The sequence below is a fragment of the Schistocerca piceifrons genome, chromosome X (assembly GCF_021461385.2).
Source record: "Schistocerca piceifrons isolate TAMUIC-IGC-003096 chromosome X, iqSchPice1.1, whole genome shotgun sequence".
Lineage (NCBI taxonomy): Eukaryota > Metazoa > Arthropoda > Insecta > Orthoptera > Acrididae > Schistocerca > Schistocerca piceifrons.
In genome coordinates this window covers 247099861-247118415 of record NC_060149.1, presented here as the reverse complement: position 1 = coordinate 247118415, position 18555 = coordinate 247099861, and the positions used below count along the sequence as shown (strand labels likewise).

At 37.3% G+C, this 18555-nt stretch overlaps 1 protein-coding gene across 1 annotated transcript in view; it reads left to right on the top strand.

The window, feature by feature from the left end:
* Nucleotides 1-18555, top strand: part of LOC124723153 (bromodomain adjacent to zinc finger domain protein 2B-like) — a 302554-nt gene that overhangs the window by 68903 nt on the left and 215096 nt on the right. Inside the window, exons 10-13 of the mRNA XM_047248344.1 lie at nt 1904-2115; nt 8360-8556; nt 9141-9272; nt 14348-14429. Of these exons, the coding sequence (XP_047104300.1) occupies nt 1904-2115; nt 8360-8556; nt 9141-9272; nt 14348-14429 (623 nt within the window). The remainder of the gene's footprint in view (nt 1-1903; nt 2116-8359; nt 8557-9140; nt 9273-14347; nt 14430-18555) is intronic.

Here is an 18555-nt window from a genome sequence, read left to right as displayed (position 1 = left end):
GCACGAACGCTGGTCCAACTGAGGCGCCAGGTGGAAATGGAATGGCAAGCCGTTCCACAGGACTACATCCAGCATCTCTACGATCGTCTCCATGGGAGAATAGCAGCCTGCATTGCTGCGAAAGGGGGATATACACTGTACTAGTGCCGACATTGTGCATGCTCTGTTGCCTGTGTCTATGTGCCTGTGGTTCTGTCAGTGTGATCATGTGATGTATCTGACCCCAGGAATGTGTCAATAAAGTTTCCCCTTCCTGGGACAATGAATTCACGGTGTTCTTATTTCAATTTCCAGGAGTGTAGATGCCGCATAGTGATTTAAGACAGCGTTGTCAGCACCTGACAGAATTTAAAAGGGGCTATTGTGTCGATCTCCATTTGGAGACTTGCTCCATGCATGAAGATAAACAGCTGTCTGAGAGATGTAGTTGAGAATAAGTGGTTGTAAATAAAACTCAAAGCAGTCATCAGACATTAGCACATGTACACACATTCCTATTAAATGGTATTTCAGCCAACACCCATATAGATATTGTTAGGATGGAGGCTGCAGGTCTAATGTATCTCTTTACCATGTGAAGATTAGTGTATTTAATCCACACAAAACTTCACTAGATTTAAGTCATGTTGGGTACAAGGAAAAAACTAGAATATTTAGTCATTAACACTGTATATAAAATGTGCATAAACAGTTGATTTTACTTATACAATAATTTTACCGTGTGGAAGTGTGAGATGTCGCAGTTAATGACTAAAGATAGAAAATAAAAGCGTACAATTCAGGATTAAAGGTAACAGCCCACTGAACAGAAGAGGCATGCAATGGTCGATAGGCATGTAACAAACAAAAAACACACACACACACACACACACACACACACACACACACACACACACACACACACACAGATATATACAAACCTGTGCTGCTTCGTTGCACCAACTAAACAAACTGTGCCGGGACTGGAGTTTTGCAGCTTTACTGAGGTGAACTAAGGGCGGGGGCTGTGTTGAGTGGGGTTAGTGAATGGAGAAAGAGGGTACAGAGTGGTAGGGAGGGTTGGGGAAGAACAGCTCATGGCTGTGACATCTGGGATGGAGGCGGTGAGTGCACAGGATATGGATGCAGGAGGGGGTTCCAACAGGTGCACAAGATAGGAATGTGACACCAGTACTGGCAGTGTTCAGTGACAATGATGTGGAGGAGTGGGTTAGGGGAGGGTGACTGGACAGAGGGAGGGAAGACTGTGAGGAGGAGGGTATGGCTGCAGGATGTATGAAGTTAGGCTTCTGGAGACATACAATGCTCCAATAACCCTCGTGGCCTCAACTGCCAGTAGCACACCGCCCACAACCATTTTCACCCTAACTTCACTCAACCTGCATCCACACCCTCTTCCCCAAAGGCTCCCTGTCTTCTATTCTGTCACTGCATCCCAATCCACTCATCCACATTATCAGCATCATGGATTGCACAAATTCGTCAGCACCAATACTCATGTTACACTCCTATTCTGTGCACCCGCTGCTTGCCTCCCATCTGACAGCTACGCTTCCCGAACTTTCCTTCTTGCTCCCTGCCTCTTTTCTCCCCTCAGCTACTCCACCCAACACAACCCTGCAGAACTGCAGTCTCAGCAAAGTGTATTTGGCCAGCACAGTGTAACCATACAATACAAGTTTGTGTGTGTGTGTACACAACTCGGTGCCTCTACTGTTTGGTGAGTTGTTACCTTTACTCCTAAATTATGTATATTTTATGAGAACTCTCCATTATTGTACTTAAAAAATAAAAGCAAATACTACAATATTCAATTATGTAATGCAAGACTGATGTTGCAACAAATAACATAATGTGAAATTGAGAATAGTCTTTTCATAAATTTGAGATGTATGCATTTCAGCTGTCGTCAATGTACCAGAAGCTGAGCCTCCCCCAAAGCGCCGGAAAGTTGAACGGGAGCAAGAGGTCCATGCACTGCGAGTGCCGTTGGAGCTTGGTTGGAAGCGAGAGACAATTCTGGGCACACTCAGTCGAGCTGGGCTTCTGCGTGGTGAGGTGTGCTACATTTCACCTTGTGGACGCCGCTTTAGGCAGTGCCAAGATGTTGTTCGGGTAAGTTTCTTTTAGTTCTTATGTTTTAACGTATTGAACATTTTATTAATATATTTCATATGTATTTTTGATGTGCTGAACTAAGTTTGTGAAGTATGAAGGTACCAGGAAATTCTTAAACTTAAACTGTAGGCTCTGCACCTTCATTGTAGATGTCTGAAGCTGAATAACTAGTTTTAACATTGAAACATAGTATAATGATCATTTTATTTAAAGATGCGCTGAAATGACAAGGTAAAAAACCTAAAAAATTTTGGGCATTTGAAATTATCTTCTTTTTGCGCAGCAGTTGAATAGTTGAAGGCAGCTTTGACGTAATTACTGTGTCTGACAATTTCTAATACTACTTTTTGTTACCTTTCAGTGTTAGTTCAGTTACTACATAACTGTGACACTTCATACTTGGTACCTAATTATAATAATTAACATATATAAACGGTTGTTTCAAATCTGTAAGTTACTTCAGCCAACTGCCATGTTAATTATTTCCAAATGCCTGTATACTTTTCAAGCACACACAATGTGAAACAGCTCTTATGCACCATTTCTATTGACCATGACATCGATAGGATATTAAGCACTAACAGTCCTTCATGCTATTTATTTCCATCTATAATACTTTAGCAGTATGGTGGCAACAACATATTGCTCCTTCAGAGAATCTTTTGAAGTACGTAATTAAACATAATATTTAATGCAGTTTAAATTTATTGGCTGGGTTATGACAGCACAATAAAAACTCATATGTGAGGGAGTCAGTCATATTCTTACTGTAAACATAATTATTTTACAATATTAAAGGTATTAATCCCAATTCATATTTGTTGACACTTTTAAAAAATATGAGTCATAGGGATTGTTGTAAAAAAGCTCTGTGTGAACTTTGGTTCTCAACTACAATTTAAGGTAAAGAGAGTCATGGGTGAGAGAAGAAAAAAAGAACAAATACTAAATAAAAATATGAAAAATTAAGGAAGATTACATAACCTTTAAAATGTTAACATAGGTGACATACCAATAGGATCATTAAAGTGAAAGAAAAAACAATGAGTTATGAGGAGAGCATAAGTTGAGGTGATGTGAATGAATTGTGAATGAGTATCTGTGAATGAGTATCTCATGGTAGTTTTCACATCTGAAGTTGTTCGGGTGGAAAGACCAAGAAAGCTTACATGATGCAGCAAACACTAATGTCTCTGTAATTTTGCTCAGCTAAATGCTTTTGCAACTGGGTGTTGTATGTTATTTCTGTTCACAATGTACTTGTGTCTGGTCTTTTTCATTGATAACTTTGTCGTTTTTTTACACAGTCAAAGAAAACTGATTGTTAACTGCATGTAAGCTTAAGTACAAAATAGGTATGGAAAGTGGTTCAGTTTTACCCATCATTTAAAACTTAGACCTTAAAAAATAAGGTGCTGTGCAACAGACAACAAAAATTGCTGGAAATACAAATACTTTAAATGTGGACATTTTTAGGTTAGGCTTTACCGTGACTGTTACTGACATTAAATGAAACAACAAGTTTACTGTTACCAGTCACCATTTTATTTTTTCCACGACACGTTTCGAAGGTTTAAACCTCCATCATCGGGTGGATTTACATTAGTTAGTATTACATATGTGTGTGTGTTGTGTTACAATTTTGGAGGAACTTGCGGTACTGCCTAGTGGAGAAACAAGACACTATTTCAGAATATGGTTTTGGATTACTTTTGACAAAAATTTAAACTGATATCTAACGGTAAACTTTAATAAGTAAACTAGAGTACCTCCAGTGGTCACAGGTTCCTTTTGCTGTTGTAACACATCACATGTATATTGCCACATTTGTAAACAAATATGGCGTCTGGAATCAGCTGGGTGCAAGGTTCGTATAGCAGAAGAGAAGACATAATCGCAAAGTGCGAAGAATATACATCGTAACAACATTATTACAGAATAATTGTTTAAAGCATTTGGAGGTGTTTGTTTTGAGGTGTTGAATATATGTGTGTGTACTTCAGGTGGTATATAAATCCAATTTTGGAAAGTTAAAACAGCTAAACGTTTGTACTCGTTTATACAATCGTGAAATGTTAAAATGGCTTAAACTTCATACTTGATAATAACAATTAGTTGAAATGTTACAGACTTGAATTACAATGATCATATTGGCTACAGCAGTAAAATCATACATAGATGTCACTCTTTGAAGAAAGAGAGAGAGAGAGAGAGAGAGAGAGAGAGAGAGAAAAGAGTGATTATATGAGAGTAAACATTTACATGGCAAGGAGTCTTTCTAGAGTGGCGGTATGATTGGCTAATGTTTCTGTGACAATTCTTTGGAACTGCTCAACTGGAAGGCACCAATTTGGTTAAGAATCCATTGTTGCAGATTATGTAAATCAAAATATACAACTGTTTTCCATATGGTAGATGTGACCTACCAGCTAAATATTGCATGTGTCATTACTTAGAATTGAGCCTAAGCCTACTTGCTATGGAACATTTGAATGGAAATAGTGCAGATTGCAGTGCAGGCAGCATACCAACAGAAACCTATGACACCCAACCACAACCTTATATAGTTTATCTCTGCGTGTCCGTACATATTTAGATTTTACATGTTTACCTAAATTGCTTAAGGCAAATGTGGGACGATTTCTTTGAAATAGTCATAGCCAATTTCTTTCTCAATCCTACAACATTTGAGCTTGTGCTCTAATTAGAATTACACATTCAGGAATGGGATGCGAAGGCCTAATCCTCTTCTTCCTTGTGTATTTTCTTCTGTCTGGTGTAACTGTTATCCATGCCATACATAATAGGTACTTCGGCCATCAGTGTGTTCATGGTAGTGTGACTCTGCTCAGTAACCAATGAGCGAATTTAACACATTTATTTATGAATGAAACAGTTATTTGTTATTCAAAAACAAAATATGTAAATGATAGTGAAGACCATGTTTGCTTCTAGCATTGTGCTAGTGAATGCGTGTGTTACTCTCAAACTGGAATATATTGTATCCTTCTATTCCTGATTGTTAAAGCAGATGCTTACTTGGTGTAAATCTGTTAAAACCCACAGGTATTTCGTATTTTATGTGTGCTGTGATTACATTTAGCTTAAATTAAGAGCTGTATCATAATATTATCCCTAGTATACCAGTAGTTGAAGAAATGTAAAATATCTTGACCTACTAATTTTTCTTACCCCCCAAAATTTGCAACTTTTTGGTCATCAAAGTTTCTGTCCCTAGTCATTTTATGAGGGCATGCTAAAATGTAAAGCCCCCAAATTTCTTATGTGGAAACTCTTAAAGCTCTTTAAATAAAACAAACTTTATTAACATTATACATGTTTATTCGTCATGCCTACATACTTATTTCTCAACATAGTCACCCTTGTGATGAACACATTCTGCCCAATGAGTGACCATTTTGTTGATACCATCACTGTAGAGTGTTTGGCTTTGTTGAGGAAGGCACAATTTCACTTCTGCTTGCACTGCTTCATCACTATTGCAGTGAAATCATCAAAATTGTTCTTTAAGTTTTGGAAACAGATGAAGCTCTGTCACATGCATAGTGTTTAGCATCAGTGTTTCCTTTGTTATGAGCCCTAGCAACCCAACATTGCATGTTACTGATTTTGATACAGTCATCTTTGCACACAGCTTTCATTCTTCTATGGATTTCAATTGGAGGCATGTTTTTTTGCATTTAGGATGTTTCTACAAAAGCAGTTGACAAATTTGCAAAGCATACTCATACCTAATTCTTTTAATGCTTCTAAGTTTGGCTTAATAATGATACTAATATTGTCACAAAAAGAATTGTCTCCGCTACCTGTTCAATATAAAATGAAATGTCAAAACTATTGAAGACAGAAGAGCCCCTTTTGCTTATTAACAGTCATGCAATTCATGTATCTGACACTTGCATGCCACTTATTGCTGTTTCAGTATTTGGTAAGTTGATGAATGTTGTTGTCTCATAAAACATTATTATTCCTTTTTTACTTTTTATTTTGACTTGATAAGGAAGATCATTCACATGTTTCAAGAATTATTGAGAGTACATGATTGAATACTGTGGAACTCCCTTTGTAATTTCTCTCCACAGTAAATTACATAAATTCTTTATCATTATCTTGGGCATCATTTATCTTAAATAGGAGTAAACTGGAACAAAAGGAAAAAGCTGCATCTTCTTTAATTGAAATTTATGTTCTTCTATTTCTCACTGTCTTATGGAACATGTCAGATTATTAAAAGTTCTTTCTTGTATAGCTTTACCAGTTTTTTCCTTTATCACCCACTCAAACAAATTTTGTAATCCATATATAAAAAGCAAGTGTGAAAATTTTCTGCTGTGCATGTAGAGTAAATTTTCGTAATAAAATTACATTCTTTCAAAGCCGTATCCCAGACTGTTTACTTTGTCTGAACAGTCAGTTTCACGTATGATTTATCTGCACCTATATTTTTTATCTGTTTCCGTAGTACATATGTGTGCAACATGGTTTTCTAATATGCCATTACATCATCAGTTTTCCCCTTTAAATATACTATGATTACTTTCACATTCCAAGGTTTCAGTAACTTTTTTTGATTGGATTTAAGTATTTTATTGGGAGAGCTAATGTGATGGGTGCTTCCTTAACCGTAAATGTGACAGAACTTCTGATTATTACAAAATGATCATTATCTACCTTTACAGAACTTTAGTACATGAGATGAACTTTGGCCAAACACCATTGATTGATTTACAGTAACAAAGAACAACCATTTTTATTTTATTTTACAAGCCAAGAGAAACATTCACCTAGTTATTTTTAACACAGAAGTACAACCTGGCCTTTATTATCCTCACAAGGGAAACTGCCTATCGCAACCCCCCCCCCCCCCCCTTCCTCATATTTAGTGGTCAGATGGCCCAGTGGATAGCCTGTCAAATCACATACCAAGCTGAAAATAGGAAGAAGGTGTACTGAACTGTGAACAGCAAAATAGAAACAGTGAATGGTCCAAGAACAAGAAGTGCAATAAAGAGCAGCCTGAAATAGCTAGGTCATCATGGGTAAGTGGTTGTGGTATTGGACTGCGAGGCAGGCGAGTAGTATTCAAAACACCCGTGCCATTTATTTTCTTTTTTTACAACATTATGAGCTGACTGTCCGGTCATTGGGATGTTTGTTATATTTCTGCAGTCTTGGCAGTTGTCATACTGTACATTGGTTATAGAATATGAGTCATGTGGTAACAATATGTTACCACGGCAAGTAAATATGATGAACAGTGAGAGCAGGTGAGATACCACATAGACATCTCACAGAAATGAAAACAACAAGTAAACGGGTGTAAACTATGTTACAACAAAGGAATTAAAGAGTCAAGACTTCCAAAATAGAACACAGCTTCAAAAACATTAAAAAGATAATTTTTACAGAACAGAGAGAAACTGTGTGATTGTGAAACTGTTGCATTCATTTGTTGCAGCTTATGTGAGAAACTATTACATTTTCATCATTTCCTTGGGAGCGATCACATTCACATTCATATGAACTCCTATGTCGGGCAAGGAGGCATATCTCACTCACTTACCAGTCATACAAATTGGTATGTCAATAAGAAATTCCTATCATATGACACATCTACTGTCATTAATGCCATGTATGACACACCAGACATGTTTTCCAGTGGAGGATTTGGTTGACTTGTTGCTTTGTCATCAGACTTTTGCAGTTCCCATTTGAAAGCTTCTTCCTTTCAGCTGCTAATGGAGTATTTGTGCAGAATTAACCATCATTATAGGTCCCTACCTTGCACCTCGCTGTTGCAAACAGATGTTACACCACGACACAGACACAAATTTTAATAAAGTGAACAGTGGAGGGCGGGAATTTGGCATGAGGGAGGTTTGAACACGGCTCACTGGCTCAACAGAACATCGCCGTAACCACTTAAACAAGACGCCATCTCTTTTCCTGGCTGCTCTATATTGCACTTCTTGTTCTTGGAGCATTCACTGTTTTTATTTTACTTTTCTTTCACTGTCCAGTACACCTTCTTCCTCTTTTCATTCTTTATCTGTGTTCAGTTTTTGATGGGCTGTCCAATGGGACCTCTTATCACTACACCTGATGGGGATGCATCTATAACTATTAATGTCTGTTACACTGTTCAGTCACGTGGTATCCATTTATATAACTGCCCATCAGTTACTGGCAATTTTATTGAAAGCTAAATTTTATGTTGCAGTTTCTGGAGAAGAAAAATATAACAGAATTGTCAAGAGATAACTTCAGCTTCAGCTGCAGAGTTTTAGTTGGGGAATTTCTGCAACCGGTTCCTGGTACTGATGAGATGGTTCAACTAACTGAAGATCAGGTTGCCCAAAAACTGCAAGAATTGCGACAGGCTCGTAGCCATAAATCCCGAGCAGTTAATGCTCAACGGTAAGAAGTATAATATGTTACATTTTTTGTATTTGTGGTATTTCTCTGCCATAAAACTCAACATGTATTTGAACAGCATTGTAAAATAAGCATTTGATATTTGAATAAAAATAGGTTTACACACTTGTGGGGATGAAATAAACGTTGGTACAACATGGTCAAGGTGGCTCTATATGAAGTTAGTAAACTCCAGCCTACAAATGTTTGTTTCAATCCTGAATTGATGCTGGAATTCTTTTCTCTTATGTATCACTTTTTTGTCCCTGGTAATGATTTGTTACCGTGAAAATATCCAAGCTGCACTTTGGTTTGGAGTCCACATTAAACAGTGGACTATAACTGGTTGACCCAAGTCAGTTCAGAGGTCAGATGAAGGCAAGGGTATGCTACCTCCAGAAGCAACATGCCTAGTAAAGTACAGTGCTGTTTAAAAGAAAAGAAAAGCATAAAATAGTGTAATTATTTAATTATTTCCCACACATGAAGTTCACATTACAATAAAACATGAGATTTACCTATGTCATTAATGACTCACGTCTCCTAAAACTAAAGTTACTGTTGCGGTAAAGATCATTTGGTTTCAGCTTGGAAGCAGCACGTATAGCACAAGAACAGAAGTTAGTTCAACAACAGGAACGAGAGAAAGCTGCATTGGCTGCCAAAGAAGCTAAACGCTTAGCTAAGGAAGAGGCTGCACGGCACAAAGAACATGTTAGGTAAGATTCTTATTGTTGTTTGTACACTGACTTCCAGCCCAGTCTTTCATCATAACACTGACTTTTAGTGCTAGGTACAGCCTCCTGTAACACTGTGTGTTAATCAGTGGTGGCCAGTTATCATGTGTAAATATCTCTTTGACTGTGATCTGGAAATGACACTAAAATTGTGCCATTTCTCTTCAAACGCTAGCCGAAATCACTCTAAAATTATGTCGTCTCTCTTTGAATGCATGCTGCTACGAAAATAAAATGGAGGAAATCACGTTTTGTAGCACTCTCTCTGCTATAACTAGAAACCAGTGTCGAGTGCTGAAATGATGATAATCCATGCTACAAGAAACACAGAGAAGGAATGCAGTTGTCTATTTTGGTCTGTGCATGCTCTGATGTGACATCACCCCTTCCAGCGCCATGAGTGCTTCAATGCTCACAGCACCAGGTCAACATTTTTCTTTGAAATTGTGTGTAACATAATGGGCAAGCATGGAGTAAGTATGGTTATATAAGGACCAGTTGAAAGACTGGCACCATGGGCAAGTGGTTACAAGCCCTGCCTTGTAATTTGTTGGCCCGACTTTGATTCCAGCTGTTACTAATGTATTTTTAAAATTTTATTTTACTCATTGCAGTGTTAAACAATCAATTATAAAATTTAAATTATTTAAACAGTTCAGTTTATGTACATAAAATTAAAGTGTTCAATTTAGTTACGATTACTATCTTTGTAATTCTAAAGGCCATAGATGATTGGAAAAAGGTGAATATTTTATTTTATTTATTTTATTTTATTTCCCCGTTACCACAACAAGGAATTTATTAAGAGAAGGTGACGGTTTCCACTTTTGCAGTATTAATTCTATTTATTGACAGCTAGTTTCAGCCTTCTAGGCCATTTTCAAGTAATTTTGTGGTCCTACAAGTGAAAACTATGCCTTACATATTGAAGTGTCATCATCTTAAATTTGTGTTTTCTGTTCATATTGGTTCACAAATGCTGTCTTGCTGTTTTGACAGCTTGACATTTACAAAGCTATTATAACTTCGCAAATGTCAAGCTGTCAAACCAGCAAGACAGCATCTGTGAACAAAAACAAATAGAAAACACAGATTTAAAGATATTGAATTTTTAATATGTAAGGCACAGTTGCCTACTGCAGAACCACAAAATCACTTGAGCATGGCCTACAAGGCTGAAACTACGTGTGAACAAATATAATTAATACAGCAAAAGTCTAAACTGCTACCTTCTTTTAGTATGAAAGTGTTTTCTGTAGATGATTCTGAAGAGGCCCTTTTCTAGTACTGTAGATCTTAGTAGGAAAAGTGAGATTTATAGAGCTAGGTAGATCTTCTTCAAATTTAAATCTAACAACAAGCCCACATGACATGAGGCGCACCAATTGGCTCAAACTGTGTTAATAGAAGCAGGTAAATGCCCCTTTCAAGTTCCTAGAATATTTCACCTGATTGGCCCATAGGAAAAAATGATTTACGCAGAAAATTTCAGTGACAGTTGTCAGATGGGTGTGGTAGTCAACTTGTTTAGAGTGTAGAGTCACAAACCAGTGATTCAATAGTGTGGGTTTGATTACTGCTGGTTCCATATATTTTTTCTCTTATTTTATTCCTCATAATGTTAAATGATCAATTATAAAATTTAAACATACTTAACCCGCTCAATTTATATATGTAAAATTAATACAGTCGGTGTACATACAGTTAATACACTTGTAAGTCAAAAGGCTATAGGCCACCTCATGGTTGCAAATTGGTGAAATTTTGCATGAGCCACAACTGGTGTTAGCACTAAACGAGATGATATGCATCATTTAACCAGCAGAGAAATGCTCCTATCAGAGAACAAAAAAGACAAATATGCTCCCCTTTAAAAGACTCTGTGGGGTACCAGCTGGCTCATTTTGCCTTTTTCAGCACCTTTAAAAATGTTCCCAAAAATTTTGGAATGCGAACATATTCTCAGTTTTTAACGTGCAACTGGCCTCATTCCTACAAGCTACCCTAGCGGAAACTTGCTCACACCTACTAGCCTATCACTGTATGTTGCTTATACCCATCACTGTCACTTTCCCATTCTCACTCACTTATTCAGCCCAACTCCTTGTCATTATTTCTTTGTGTGTCTCTAACTGTCACTGTCTTTTTGACTCTCAGCCACAGTCTCCTTCAGTCATCCTCCTCCTCCTCTTACTACTACTACTACTACTACTACTACTACTGTCTCCTCTCACTCTCACTCTCTCCCTCATGTTCTCTTTTACTGCTACTATCTCATTCATTCTTTCCCACTGCTACTCTGTCTTCTCACTGTCACTATTTCTCTCTTCCCCATTGTCATTGACATGGTCTCTGTTTCTCAGTATCACTGGCTGTCACCTACTTCCACTTCCTCCTTCTCTTTATTCCACTCCCATTGTCACTGTCACTTTCACTCTTTTCCTAGTACTGTTCTGTCACTGTCAACTGTGTTCCTATCTTTCCCTGCTATTCTCTCCTTCGCTCTTTCTATACTACAACCACTGTCTACCATCTTTCAATATCTATTACTTTTCTGTCTCTTTCCCGCTGTCACTGTCTCCTCTTCCAGTATAAAACAGTGTGAATATGTTTACATCCCAAAATGTTTGGGAAAGTCTTTAAAGGTGCTGAGGAAGGTAGTATGAGGCTGCTGGTACCCCACTTTTCAGTCTTTTAAACAGGAGCATATTTGCCTTTTTTGTGCTCTGATAGGAACAGTTCTTTATTGATACCCTTCTTTTCCCTGCTATGGCAGGGCATGTCAGTCATATGAAAAGAACTTTCGGCACGAGTAAAATTTTGGTAATTTACATATGTGAAATTGAGATAATGCAAACCTAGTTTTACACTTCAGACCTGATTTTACATGCACAAAAATTTTGCATGTGCTTCAGTACAACAACATGAGGTTCCCAGAATACTTGTGATGATCATGGAGACACTTTACAGCATATTTCTCCATGCTACATCACTTTATAAACTACATTTTTGCTGCACACCAGATTTTATGTGAACAAGTAGGATAACTTTGAACTCCTGTATCTTGGAAGCAGATAAAGATGTCTGTAAAATTTTTAAGGTTGTTCAGGATCTGGATCTTAGGAGTATAACATAAAAATGTAATTTTCCATTCATGTAGCAGCCTTACTCCACAAGTGTATTACATTGGTGTGTGTAGCTTTCTTCATTCCAGTTAAGTAAAGTAAATGTAATAGTGCCATGATTCAGGTCAGAGATGTTTTCAGCTTGGGCACACTTACGTACACCTGGGTGTCACACAAAAGCAGAAGGTTCGCTTGTTACATAACTAGCTCTTCTGTTTGATCCTAGAGGAATACTGGCAGAACTTTCTACATCTACATCTACAAACTACAAACCAATGTGTAGTGCATGGCAGAGGGTATGTCCCATTGTACCAGTTATGAGGTATTTTTCCCCATTCCATTCTATTCACATATGGAGTGCTGAAAGAATGATTATTTAAATGCCTTACTGCATGCTGTAATTAATCTAATCTTGTCCTCATGACCCCTACAGGAGAGGTATGTAGGGGGGTTGAAGTATATTCTTAGGGTCATCATTTAAAGCTGGTTCTTCAAACTTTGATGGTAGATACAATATTACAGTGCCTTTATTTGTAAGAAATGTGATATAATATTCCTTTAGACATGCATGCATGACCACAGGAGCATTGCAGAATAGTTTACATATATCTTCAAAAGTCTGCCTGTTTAGTTTCTTCAGCATCTCTGTGACACTCTCCCATGGACCAAACAAAACTGTGACCATTTGTGCAGCCCTTTTCTGTTAATGTTCAGTTTCCTCTGTTAGCCCTATTTGATATGTGACCTACACACTTGGGCAATATTCTAGCATTGTTACATGAGTGTTTTGTAAGCAATCTCTTTTGTAGATTGATTGCATTTACCCCGTATTCTACAAGTAAACCAGAGGCTACTGCTTGCTTTACCCATGTCTGAACCTGCTTGCTCATTTCATTTCATAACCAAGTGTTACATCCAGGTCTTCGTATGAGTTAACCAATTCCAGCTGTGACTCATTGACATCATAGTCATAGGATACTACATTTTTCCATTTTGTGAACAAACCTTATCACTTCCAATGAGAAAACCATCAATCACAACATAGCTTTTCAGTATTTGAAGCAGTTAATAATTTTCTTTCTGAATTGTGTTCATTACACCTGTTAATTTCAGTTTCAGAACTATCATCATCATCATAGTTAGTTACTTTGTTAAAATGATGATCTTTATTCAGTAGCCTTCTTCTACCTCCCAAATAAATATGAAGCACTGTATGCTTCTCTTACAATGCAGTAATTTACACTGTCACTGTAAGTTGTAATTTGAGCAAAAATTAAAACAATTTGAAAATGCACAATTACTTTTGGAATGTGACACTCTGAGTGCTCCAGCAATCATTTTTATAAGGGTTAAGGACTACGAAGGCTACTGCTGTATCAGGGTATTGTGTTGTGGAAAAGACTGAGACAGAAAGAAGGAAAATGCTTATATTTTTGAAGTATGACTCCTGGGAATAGGCCACAACCACTTTCAGTTTTTTATCAGGATAATATACTGACATTAATAGTGGCACGACCAACTCAGTTACCTTTCCAGTGCACTGAATGCACATATTAAATTTTGGCATTACTGAAATCAGACCTATAATTCAAGTATTAAAATAACAAAACCCTTAAATGTGGCTGGCTTTCATCAGATGGTGCAACTGAAACTTTATGATATTTCTAAAAATGTTGAAAAATGTTCTGCAGAAAAAACAAAACAAGAAATGATTTCTTTCCTAGTGTTTGGTCATGTGTTATTATTGGTCAAGATAATGCAAAGTGTGAATGAAGAACTACTATGGCTAATTCGTACACAAGTGAATATCAGTTTAAAACTTGACAGTCTCTGTTCAGCCTCATTCAATAACTGTTTAGAACAAGAGCTGAGAGTCCATTCACAGTGCTGTACGTAATTTACATTAGATAAACTTGCAGCATCTTATTGCAGGTTTCTTAAAGAGCAAGAAAGGTGTGAGAAGCAGGAAGCTATGAGAAGAGAGCGTGAGCAACGTAATCTGCAAATGATGGAGGTAATGACAGCATTTTAAATAAACTAAATTTCTTCTTCCTTTACTCACCATCTTTGTCATTTCTGTCTGTGTAGTTTAGCTTGCTATAGTAGCATGCAGGTTTGTTATTAGTCAGCCATGGCACATAGATAGGTTTGTTGAATTAGAACCAGTTAACCATCCTTTTTAATAATATCATATCTGTACTAACACCTTTCTTATCACATACACAGTTACAGATTCTGTTCACAGTTCAGTGCACATTATGCATGTAAAATGGAAGTTTTATGATGAATGAATCAAAATGAACTTGGTAGGTCTGAGTTCTCCATGAAGAAATGAAGTTGATTGATCATTATCACTAAAACTGGACATCGAACCAAGACAACCAGTGTCTGTTGTGAGAGGAAAATTTAAAACCGTTTTGTACAGTAGTCCTGCAGTCAGCATATGGATGTTTCATCTGCACACCCCCATCACCCTTTCCTCTCCAGGCAGAAATCATTAATTTCTTCTGCAGTACAATTGTTTGCCCATCTGAAAGAGCAAAAAGAAGTTGAAATTTGTACAAGAAAGAGGAGACGATTATTATTGATGATCGTAGTTGTTCTTATTGTGGATTTCGATACTTTCAATATGACTATTCTAGTGAAGTGTTGGGATCTTGTTGAGTTCATTCTTTGTATGATTCATCAAAACAAGATGTAATGATCCAAAAATTCAGATATCATACATCTGAGAGGAATTTGTGCTGCAAAAAGGCTGTAAAGCAACTGACAAGATCCTGATGCTTTACTTGAAGAGGATCCTAAATAGCAATATCTGACTGAACTGGTGAAGTAAGCCATTAAACTGGTGTAAGGATGAAGACAATAAATTTGGAGCTCATTCTTGACATCTGATCCCAAGAAATGTAATTAGAGTATCTGTCATACCTCCTTCACATTACAAAAAGTAAATTTAAGGTTTGCTGAGACAAGCGATTTTGTGAGTTACAAGCTGTGGTATTAGGGTCCAACTTGTTTCCTCTAGAGATTGCACTATGTGTGCTAAGAATGAATAACAAATCAGTTGATCTTCACATTTATAGTTACTGACATATTAATCTATTTGGGTTGGTCTAATTCTCTGTCAGTTTCCAATGGTGGTGCAATGTATATATTGTATTGTTATCATCATAACTTTATAATTTATACTCAACTCATGAAAATTGCAAATTTATCGAAATTGGCAGCCTATTTAGGAGTTACATGGTAATAGTAATTGCTGTCAGATTTAGCTTATTTTGTTTCTGTCCCATCAGAAGACTGCTAAGAAGTGTAGCTGTTTAGCTGTGGCTTAGAATACTTGGCAACGATGTCACTAATAGTATGTACTGTTTGGTTTACATGTACTACTCAGGAAGAGGTGTAGTGTTTCCACTTCTGCTTGTGTGCAGCTTATGACCATTATTGGTATTATTAAGACAACCGTATACAGAGTAATTAAACATATCAAGAACCAAAATCACCCAATTATTTTATGTTTTCTTAAAAAAAGAAGTAAAAATATTGTGTCATGAAGTTTGGAATAGAACAAGTGCTCGCAAATGTATTTGCAGCCTGAAGAACTTACATTGTAGTTTCTAATTAGTTCAACACTATAAAATTTTCACTCGTTTTAAATATGAGGTGAGTTAAGGCTTGCTGTCTGTAGATTTGAGACATTTATTTCTGTTGGCGCAAGCCACCATAGTAAAATCTCATCAGAGGACTTGCTCCAGGCTGTGGGCCATACATCGTTTATTGCTGTTTTAAAATATAATTACAAAATAGAAATTTTGTGTTGTGACAATGCAATATGGTGATACATCAGAGTGTGAGGGGACAGCAGACTACAGTGTGGTGAGGTGGGGGCAGACACAGCATATGTCAGGAGTGGGGATAGACACACTGAAGTTTTCTTTGGCTCGGAAAAAGATGGATATTTCAAATTTTGAGAAAATGTTAGGATGAGAGGTGGAAGATACTTCTGTCTGTCCTGCAATCTTACAAGAAGTTGTAGTTAGATTAAAAGCCAAGAAAAAAGTATACCTATTCGGGTATGTTCTAGTGCATTTCTTTATCATCCGTACAACGATTTAGATGTGTTCCCTTCCATTCTAATTACTATTCCTATGGGTTGATGATGTACTTACTCAAACCATCCAACTGTGCTTACAGGAAGTCAGTGGCTATGATAAACAAGATATATAAATACCTGATATATTCTTTTTCTTTCTGCAAAGATTGCTGCCATGTTTTACTTCAGTTAGAACTGTTTTACACAACCTGATAATTGATGGATGTAGAAAATGGAACTTTAAATGAATTTAGCACACCATTTTACTTCTTGTAAAAAATGTCTAAGATGAAGGACAAGACATTCAGCCTTGGACAAATAAAGTAAATGTCTGGGGAGGTAAAGACAGTTGGTAAATGGAAAACTGTGAGTGTAACTCATAGAAAATGGCATGACATGAAGAATGTATGGACAGCAATCACATCCTAATTCAAAGAGATGTAACCCCATGACAGTGTCATGCCTGCATTTAGATTAGTGGCCAGGATAAATTGGAAATGAATGAGCTAGCACATTGTCTTCTCCCTCTAAATTCCAACACATCTGTTTGTTTCTGTTAATGTGTTCCTTGGATGAGAAGTGTAATTTTTATTTTACTAATCATAGCTTCTCACATACAGACTGCCACACTTATTTCACATACTGCACTGATAAAATTCTGTAGTGTCAAACATTCATTTTCCACATAGAAATTTGAGAAATTCGACCGTACGTAAACAATGTTAACATAGTACCAGCGTTTCCTGTAGAATTAGTTTCCACAATGGATTCCTGGGTTAACACAAGTTTCAGAGTTACTGGAAACTCCAAGCAAGGTGTTGTTTGTAGAACAGGTGCATGCAACAGTGAAAGATGAACACAATGTCCTGAATTCAGTAACAGCCTCTCCCGACCCTGACAAAGTAGCCTAGTCACATGTGTAGAGTCTTGGATTGTGTGATAACCATTAACACTATAGTTCGCAATTTGTGTCAGGTACCATTTATGTTATGGCTGGCTCTGCAGGGTCGGAGGAGGCTTGCATTCACCATTGAGCAAAAAATGAACATCATTCAAAAAATCCAGACGGGGAAAACGAAATCAGAAGTTAGCCGCGAGTTAGGTCTCGCGAGCTCGACCGTCGCAACCATTTGGAAAAATCGGGCCAACGTCCTCTCTACATATGAGAACAACATTCCCAAGGTGTTGGGCATTCCTGTTACTCCCAAGAAACTCGAGGAAAAGGGGGAAGCTCATTTATCTGAGAAGGATGAAAAGGAGCAAGAACAGGAGGAAACGGTAAGACTTGTTGTGGATTGTCCGTGCAGATGTCAGCTACCCAGAAGCATGGTGGGTAGAAGATTAGTGCCATGGCTTGTGCTCACATTTTGCAGGACGTCGTGTGTGATTTTCCACGTGTAACCCTTTGCTTCCATTTAAAGAATGCAGTATATAAAATTTTGGTGGAATAATGATTTGTAATGACAGTATACATTTTCGCTTAGCCAGTTTGAATGAAGAACAGTATTAAAATAGCTACTGCATGTACAGATAATCAGAAGTGGGCTAACAGTTGGTTCCAAAGTCCGATAGGTGTGTTATATGAAAAAGCGAATATCGCATGTTGGATTGTGCTGTGTGGTAGGCAGTCACTACTTTGCAGAAGAGAAGTAGTCTACAACTGGTACTGCAATTGATATGCTGCATATAGTTGGAAACATAGTTAAGTATTTTAAGGCAACTCATTCAAACTTGCACTAGATTGAGAGTAATGCCCGGGATTGTCCTACAGCTACTGCTTCAAATTTTATGAGATAACCTTTACCCGACATGTTTATGTGTATATATATCCCCCTCCTCTCTCTCTCTCTCTCTCTCTCTCTGTGTGTGTGTGTGTGTGTGTGTGTGTGTGTGTGTGTGTGTGTGTGTGTGTGTGTGTGTGTGTGTGTGTGTGTAAAAGTTCCATCTTGCCAAGTTTATGTTGCTCTCCACTTAAAATCACATAATTGAAATACTCTTGATCAGTAGTGTTCAGTCTATGATTGATTTGTGGTGCTATGTCACATTG